Here is an 8,701-nt window from a genome sequence, read left to right as displayed (position 1 = left end):
TAGTTGGGGCAGTGGTTTGCTTTGCCATTAACTACCTATTACCAGTTTTGCTATCTTGATAATTTCACAGTTGATTAGGAAAGTACTATTCTTCTCTTTAATGGCAGAATATTCTGCTCAATGTGTTTTTATATCTTGCTTACAGTGTAAGCATCATTTTTAGTAACCTAGTAGGTCTACACCCAACAAGAGGTGAAGAGTAGAGTTGTGATTCTGTAAGTGCTTTGCTACATTGCACAATTTGCAAATAAATGAGTCGCCTTTACTACTTAATCTTGCAAGTCATTTTTACACTTGAAATGATTTTAAGTGAGCTACCCCAACAGGCAATGTTAATACTGTATTACATTAAAAATATATTATTTACAGATTTTTCCTTATTTATTGTGATAAATAAGTTAGCCTGGTTAAACATGACTCCACATATTTTCGTTTTGTTTGGGATGGTTTTATGTGTTTCTGCTACTTGCCATGTTTCGCCGCGCCACTGGTGTGATTCTAAAGAGATTGCTGCCAGCTGCAATGTGGAAGCTGCATGTGTGAATCGTTTATGGAAATTTAATGAACCGCAATCAGTAAACATATCTCTTTACTTTGAATCCCTGTGCCCTGGTTGTCGTCAGTTCATTGTAACTCAGTTTTATCCGACTTGGAAATCACTAAAGTCATCTGGAATCATAAAAGGTGAAGTCTTTCCATATGGAAATGCTCATGAAGTAGAAATATCTTCTGGTTACTACAATTACACTTGTCAACATGGACCTAATGAATGTACTGGAAATTTTATAGAGAATTGCTTGTTGAAATACACTCATTACCAATTTGATGTGTATTTTCCAATCATTCATTGTATGGAGAGTTCTAATGATCCAATTGCTGCTGCTCAAAAGTGCATCACTGATGGCCATCAAGACTGGAATGCCATCAACAAATGTGCTAAAGGAAAAGAAGGCAATTCGCTGATGCATAAGACAGCATTGCTCACTGATGCCTTGAATCCAAAGCATAAATATGTGCCATGGATTTTGGTGAATGGAGTCCACACCGAAGGATTGCAGCAAGAAGCTCAAACTAATCTTCTTAAACTTGTTTGTGACACTTATACTGGACCAAAACCAAAAGAGTGCTCCCCAACATCAGTTGACGTTTGTGTTCGCAAATAAGGTTTTTGAGACATCCATTGATGTAATTTCATGTGGTGCAATTAATTAATGATTATCTACACTTTTGTGATTTTTACCTGATAGTACAGAAGTACACCTCATAAGTATTGAACTGCATTCTTTTTATTTTCTTTTTTGAACAAACAGAGAAGCTTCATCAACTAGACCTACATGAAAACTGAAATTTTTGTCATTTACTTTCATTTTCCGCAAAGAACAATGATTTAATACTTAATAGTTGATTCCCAAGCTTTGAGTTTCACATGCTTTTGATTTAATCTGTTTCATATCTTATCTTTTTCATACATTTTGTGCACTAATAATACTCAAAAATACAATTTATGTTTTGTATTGATTATTGAACATGATTTTACTCATTCCTAAGCACTTAATAAGATGAATACTTCACCCAAACAGAAGCATACATTGGTTTGCAAACAGATTTAACAATTTAATGATCACAAAACTATGCATTGTTTGTGCATTTTGCATTCACAGCTGTTTATTGACACACTATAATATATTGTTTGTGGATCACATGTCCCACAGCAAAGAGTGTCATATGACTTATGCTTTGCAATGCAACTCAAAAGAATATATTTTTTGAATCAACAAAGTTTAGGTTATGTCATTTTAGAAGTTGCAGGTTTCCATAGTTTTTAACAGTTTATGTGCCATATTAAATGAATCAAAGCTATGTGTCAGGATTTTTGTAAATGCAATCGGTCTCTACCACTTTGGTTATATGTATATACTTAATACTTTTCTTAAATACACGGTTGTTGTCTTCATCTATCAGTAATGTACTGCGGTACATTTCAAAATATAACTTCCCTTCTTTTTCATAACGTTTTGGCATAAAGATAAGTTTATTTTGTTGTGATCAACACTGTTAGATGGAATTTTTTTATGTACGGTTGCAGATATTTTTAGAGATTTCGTTTGTCACATATAATTTTGTCCTTCTGTTGTATGATAGTTTCTTCGATTAATTATTCATCACATACAACAATACATGTATATCTTTTACTCTTTTGCATTGAAACAATTTCTGTATAGTTGGGTGCATTCTACCTCAATGAATTTGTGGCTTATTTACTTGAAATTTGTCCTTGGTCTTCAGTAACTTTCTGTTCTGCAATTGTAGTTTTTTTCTAAATGGTGTGTGATTCGACAATATGGTAGTGCCAGTACGGAATGGCCCGTTTCGGTGAGTCCAATTCAGTGAGTCCGATCCCTATTCTGTAATTTTTTTCATTTTTTTTTTAAATTATTGGGTACCGTAGCCTAATTGTCATTGCCGTTTTAGGGTTAGGGGTTAGAGGTTAGGAACTCACCGAATAGTAGCAGACCCGTGCCAGTAATACCAGGATGAAAAAAACTAACAGAAGTGCCATTGTCTTGATAGTTGTGTATTTGTGTAATCACTGCAGTTTATGACTCAATAAGAAGTTATTTCTTTTGTGATGTGTATTAAATTAGCTATCATCAATCAATTCAACAAGTATTTTTCAAAGTACCCATGGCATATATACTTATTTTCATGTAATAAACTTGAATTTTGTTTCACAGAAAATTGAGTTGTATTTTAACAAATAAATTCTTCAAAATGCAGAAGCAAATCTTTCTCTTGCTTGGTTTGGTGGCCTACATCTCTGCAACTTGTAACATTTCTCCACGTCACTGGTGTGATTCCAGAGAAATTGCTGTCAGCTGCAATGTGGAAGCAACATGCATGGACCGCCTGTGGAAATTTAATGAACCAAAACCTGTCAACATATCTCTTTACTTTGAATCTCTTTGCCCCTTTTGTCGTCAGTTCATTACAGATCAGTTTTATCCGACTTGGAAATCACTAAAGTCATCTGGAATCATAAAAGGTGAAGTCTTTCCATATGGAAATGCTCATGAAGTAGAAATATCTTCTGGTTACTACAATTACACTTGTCAACATGGACCTGATGAATGTACTGGAAATCTCATAGAGAATTGCTTGTTGAAATACACTCATTACCAATTTGATGTGTATTTTCCAATCATTCATTGTATGGAGAGTTCTAATGATCCAATTGCTGCTGCTCAAAAGTGCATCACTGATGGCCATCAAGACTGGAATGCCATCAATATATGTGCTAAAGGAAAAGAAGGCAATACGCTGATGCATAAGATGGCTTTACGTACTGATGCCTTGAATCCAAAACATAAATATGTGCCATGGATTTTGGTGAATGGAGTTCATACTGAAGCATTGCAGCAAGAAGCTCAAACGGACCTTCTGAAAGTCGTTTGCGACACTTACACTGGACCAAAACCAAAAGAGTGCTCCCCAACATCAGTTGGCGTTTGTATGCGTGAATACTAGGAAGTTATTGTGGATGACACTAATAGTCAATTATATATATTATTCATGTGATGCTTTGAAATTAATGTTTGACATAATTTTATATCATTAAGTTTTATTTCCTGATTGTCAACGGAGCACTTTAAAAAAAGTTACTTTTTGCCATTACTCGTTAGCATAATTGTTTGAAAAATGGTAGTTGTTGATGTAAAGCTAAAAGTAGGTGTTGAGGCAAAAGATCTTTTAAAGTTAAAGCGTCAAGCTTTCCATTGGTTACTTACGTGGGTATCATCATTATACACTATACAGATTAATCATTCTTGTGCTGCGGTATGCTCTTGGACAGAGGTGGGTAAACTTTGTAGTCTATGAACCTCTGAACGCTTATTTTTGTTGTGGCCTGGACTCTTTTCGAAACTGTTTGCAGTTTATTTCTTGTAGAATCATATGAATGAGAAGAGCAGAGAACTAACTACAGTCTATGTACTCGACTTTATTGAGGTTTATCATTTAAACACTACTTTCCTGTATCGATGCACGGCGTACGATTCTTCCATCAACGCCCAACGGCCTATCAAGCGACGTTTAAGCGGGGTCTTGGTGGCACATTTCCCTATTAAAGTTTTGGGGACAAACACCCGAAAGAGCTATATACCCCTGGATCAGTCGACTACCGATATAAAAACTGTCAATGGTGTGACATGTTACAAAAGACATGATATTCACTTACTGCGAAGTATGTACGGAAAGCTGGTGTGGGAAAGCATGAACTGTTGGTTTTGCTGTGTCACGTTAGTTCTGCTGCTCTTTGTTCACAGTTGTCGAGAAAATCATGTGATGCACGGCACGTGACTGCACATGTTATTTATAGTTAAATACCAACTTCGTGATTGCAGATCCTGCACCTGGCACGCCGATACAGGTTTACATGCAACGCATTTAAATGAGCGCAAATATTGCAACACTGCAGTACTGCACTATGACCCGGCAACCAAATTTCGTGCAGTTTTAAAACTAATATTTATCGCACTTTATATGCAATGCATTGTTTAATTTCTTTGTACTTTTATTCTAAATGCTCGCTGTTTAAATATCATATGTCTCTCTTTTCTTGTTTTATTCACCCCCTTCATATAACGTTTGTCGTCGATTGATACAACGCAATATCACGGCTCTAACAACTAAATGTGTCATGTGATGTTTGAATAGTGTTAACTAGTACAATGACTGTAACCTCAAAATCCTGTAGTTTAGTGCAATAATCAACCATTTCACAATTTTATGACTTGCTTGTAATGTAAATGACCTAATTTTACTTGCAGCTTCTAGCAAAGCACTTATTGTTCGGTTTTGCGATAAAGCTCAATGTTTTTCTTTTGTATTCAGTTCTATATGCATGTTTCGATTTGATTTTAGAAGTTAATATTTTTGTTGTTGAGCCTTCTACAGTTTACCTTTGTAAGTTGGCTGTCTGCGCCCAACTTTTCGAGGCTGCCAAAATCAATGCAGAGTGGACTTCTGAGAAAATTTGTACTCACGTCAAAATTAGTGTGACACCGCCTTCATCTATCTTAATAGCTTTTGTTTTGAACCGCTTCCATTAATGCAAATATCGATTTCATATGTAACATATCGGTCGTCGGACCACTCGGCATGCGACAACTCAGCAATTACATTTCAGCTACTGCCAAGTCAGCAAATGAGATTTACGTGCTTACGTCGGACTTGCTTGGTCATCGCTCGTCAAACTCAGTTTGCTGACTTGTGACAAGTTAAGTTTCAGCTTGCTCAGTTTCATCATGTACTAACTTCAGTCACTTGCTCAAATGTTGCTAGCCCAGTTGTCACTTGCTCAGTTCACAACTGCTGACTTCATAGACTCTTACGTATCGGGAAGACTGTATGTGTTAATAAATTTTTTGATTTCAACGTAGCTTACTAACGTCCGTCTTTCGGTCATCTTACCAAAGCAGTATTTTGTATTAAACTTTGCGTGCACCGTAAATAGGGTTGTAAAGGGGTGGAAAGTTTCCGGGAATTTTGAAGGACCCGGGAATATTGGGAATTTTCATTTGGCATTTAATATGTTTAAAACATTTGTTAAATATTGCATCAATTAGAAAAAAATATCAAAAACCTATCTTAAGCATTTCTTATTTTTTTTAATTATTATAAATACTGTATTAACTTGGTGTTAATTAAGAATGAGGCTTATGCATACTTTTTCAATATTTAAAAAAAATACTGATCATATGTGGGTAGGGGAAGACGGGGCAAAGCGGGACACTTTTTGTAAAAACGTAATTTCAGCAACAGTGATGGTTGGATTTAGTTAATTTCTTTTTTAATCGAAAGCCTTAGTTGGTCAGCATATTTGGTTCGAAGATCAAGCGGAATCTTTCTACTGTTATAGTACAAATCCAAAAAGAATTTTTTTTTTGAATGTCGCTTTGCCCCAGCCGTGGGGCAAAGCGGGACACTTCATTTTTGCTTGATTTGGTACTGTTTAGCCGCTTCTCTCAAAGACAACTTCTTGCTTCTCACATCTTCTATTGCATTCTTAATATTGATGGCCTATCCCAGTAGCGTAGCCAGGAATTTTGAAAAGGGGGGGTTTTGACAACCCAGCGGCTGGGGGGCCTCCCCCAGAAAATTTTGAAAAATTACTTTGAATTTGGTGCATTCTGAGAGCATTTTCAACAAAAATGTGGGTATGAATATTCCTTTAAAATGATGCTGTCCGGTGGCATAGCAAAAGGATAAGATCATGTTTTCTTCGGCATTTTTCGTAAATAAAGCTAAGTCTCTATGTTTTCTTGTTGCTAATTCCTGGCTGAGATGTTTGGTATTGGCAAAACTCGCTCTTTTAATGCAGTTTTGTATAAAATTAGGCAATTTTTTTAGACTGAAAGCATCATTCTCAATATAGTGACGTCACACGCGTGCCAAAGGAGGGGGTTGTAACCCCCAAAACCCCCCCTTGGCTACGCCACTGGCCTATCCGTCCATTTACCTATTGCAGTTTTTCTCTTATAGCGGCGAACCATTGTCAGAATTAATTTGTGTAGCCCTACCGGTACAATATAAATGAATGCTGATAAATATTTTACAATCTTGAAGGCTAAAAGAGTTATAAACAAAAATTCAGTCAACAGAAGAACCACAGATACAATCTAGACTTCTAGAGTCTCATGTTGCCCTAATGCACTGTCCCACTTTGCCCTAATACAGCTGTCCCACTTTTCCCCAAAGTGTGGCCTTTGGAAAATAACATCTCTGCTGAAACCTGTTAAGTTTTAGGTAAAAGTTGCTTTTGTTACCAACAAATACTGTCTCAATGTCTAAGATAAAAACAAAGCTACCAACAAATTCGCTTATGCTAACGAATGTGGTAGCTACTTTTCCATCTCTTTCTTATAACAAACCATGCCAAAACACATTTTACTTCCTCACGACACGCGTTGTGCTCTGCCAGTCGCCATTTTTTCACAGCAAATACAGTTTATAGTTGCCTAACTAGTGCTTCCGGTTAGAGGGAGCCAAAGAATACAAAACGTGAGAAATCGCGATGTCCCGCTTTGCCCCGTCTTCCCCTACACTCACACCAAGGTCCGCAATAGGCTCGCAAATGAAAGGGCGGAAAAACTAGTATCAGTCAGGTCAAACTTGGCATTGTTTGAGCCCTGTAAAGACAATTCAACTCAAGTTGAAGTTGACTCTGAAGTCGATGACGCTGCCAGAACAGTCATTAGTACATCATCTGAAGAAGCCGAGCCGGAGGAGATGCTAACCGGCAGCAACTAGAACAACGACTTTGTAGCTGATTCAGTATTGTTTTTCTTTGCAAAAAAAACAGATTGATGATGAATCATTTTTGGAGTTATTAAACTAAACCATGTGTTTGTATGTTCTTAAGTATTTTAGTTATACATAGTACTATTATTCTAAACAGTATAAGGCCATTATTTTCCTGTTTCAACATCAAATTAAGATTGTTTTGAAAGTTTCCCAAAATTCCCGTTAATTCCCAAAATTTCCATGGAAAGTTTCGGCCCTGAAAATTCCGGGGAATTTTGCAAACCTAACCGTAAAGTCTTGGATATAACAACTTTCACATGTAGTTTAATACCCTATGATTTTGTTTTATTGTAGGGTATACCCAGAATGGGATTTTAACTCGCAAAACCTATCACCAGCGGTGATTTTAGTATATTATTTCCTGTTTGTGTTCGCATTTGAAGCATGCAAAGCAATTTCTATGTGTGGTACTGGTAAATTGTGCACCGACAGATTTGATTGCGCACTTAAACTGGGTTGCATTTACAGTACAAGGTTGTGATTTGAATGTAATCATGCCATTCCGCGTTGAGTAGCCTATTATTGCGCAGGCCTAGTTCAAAGAATTGGTTGTAGGAATCTATCCTCGGACTGAAAAACTTTTTTTGAAAGCTTAATTTTAGCAGATCACTGAGATATGATCACTTATGAATTTGATAGATCACTGAGATAACAAGGAAAGTTTCCGCTTGTCTCTGAATTATTCCATCCACTTAAAATGCGTTGCTCAAGCGCACACCACAAAAGTCGAACCAACGCTGCTTGATATTGCCATTTCATTTTTCATAATGTCAAGACACTTAACGGAGCCATTGGGGTGGAATCTTGTTATATTTACTTCTTGCCATTGCACTGCGATCTCGCGGACAGAAAAATTGTCTACGACGTCCAGAGGTGGGCAGTAGTGTGCTACTTTTGTAACGTAGTCGCATTTTACCTCACAACTAAAATAGGTCAATTCAATTGTTAACTAGTTAAGTGTACAATGTGTTTACCTCGGAATATTCCATTATTTTCTTAGTCTATGGTGGCCACGCAATCCCTAAATCCAGTGCCGAATCCCTTGGGGCCTAATGCCACTGACTTGTGAAGTAAATTCAGCGAACTCAAATGTTCAAAAGAAACACAGGGAAATATAACATCGTTTTTCCGATTTAAGCCCCTTTGAATCTGCTACTGCAGCCACCTACTCGAATTTTAATGCCTCGTGAACGGAGTATAGTGAGAATTGACAGCGATTGACTAGTGTTTTTCCCGTGAGGTTGGGCTCATTTTTGTTGTATTCGGGTAGTTGAAGATTAAGTGGGTGGGAAGACAAGGAAGCCACTCTTTGGGCTAATAAAAAAAAAACATTAAAGAG

The 8,701-nt window shown here is 36.8% G+C and overlaps 1 protein-coding gene and 1 pseudogene across 1 annotated transcript; both read left to right on the top strand.

Annotated features, from left to right (window-relative positions):
• The first annotated feature begins 374 nt into the window (after nt 1–374).
• Nucleotides 375–1,164, top strand: LOC145784252 (gamma-interferon-inducible lysosomal thiol reductase-like). Its single transcript, XM_082596037.1, has one exon. The coding sequence runs from the start codon at nt 414–416 to the stop codon at nt 1,161–1,163; it is 750 nt and encodes a 249-aa protein (XP_082452163.1). The 5' UTR covers nt 375–413; the 3' UTR covers nt 1,164.
• A 1,608-nt stretch (nt 1,165–2,772) lies between these two features.
• On the top strand, nt 2,773–5,442 carry LOC145784251 (gamma-interferon-inducible lysosomal thiol reductase pseudogene; annotated as a pseudogene).
• The last annotated feature ends 3,259 nt before the right edge of the window (nt 5,443–8,701 follow it).

The sequence above is a fragment of the Aplidium turbinatum genome, chromosome 15, assembly GCF_918807975.1.
Source record: "Aplidium turbinatum chromosome 15, kaAplTurb1.1, whole genome shotgun sequence".
NCBI lineage: Eukaryota > Metazoa > Chordata > Ascidiacea > Aplousobranchia > Polyclinidae > Aplidium > Aplidium turbinatum.
This window is presented reverse-complemented; position numbering and strand designations above follow the sequence as displayed.

Coding starts and splice junctions, on each gene's coding strand:
- LOC145784252 (XM_082596037.1), top strand. CDS start 414: ATGACTCCACATATTTTCGTTTTGTTTGGGATGGTTTTATGTGTTTCT.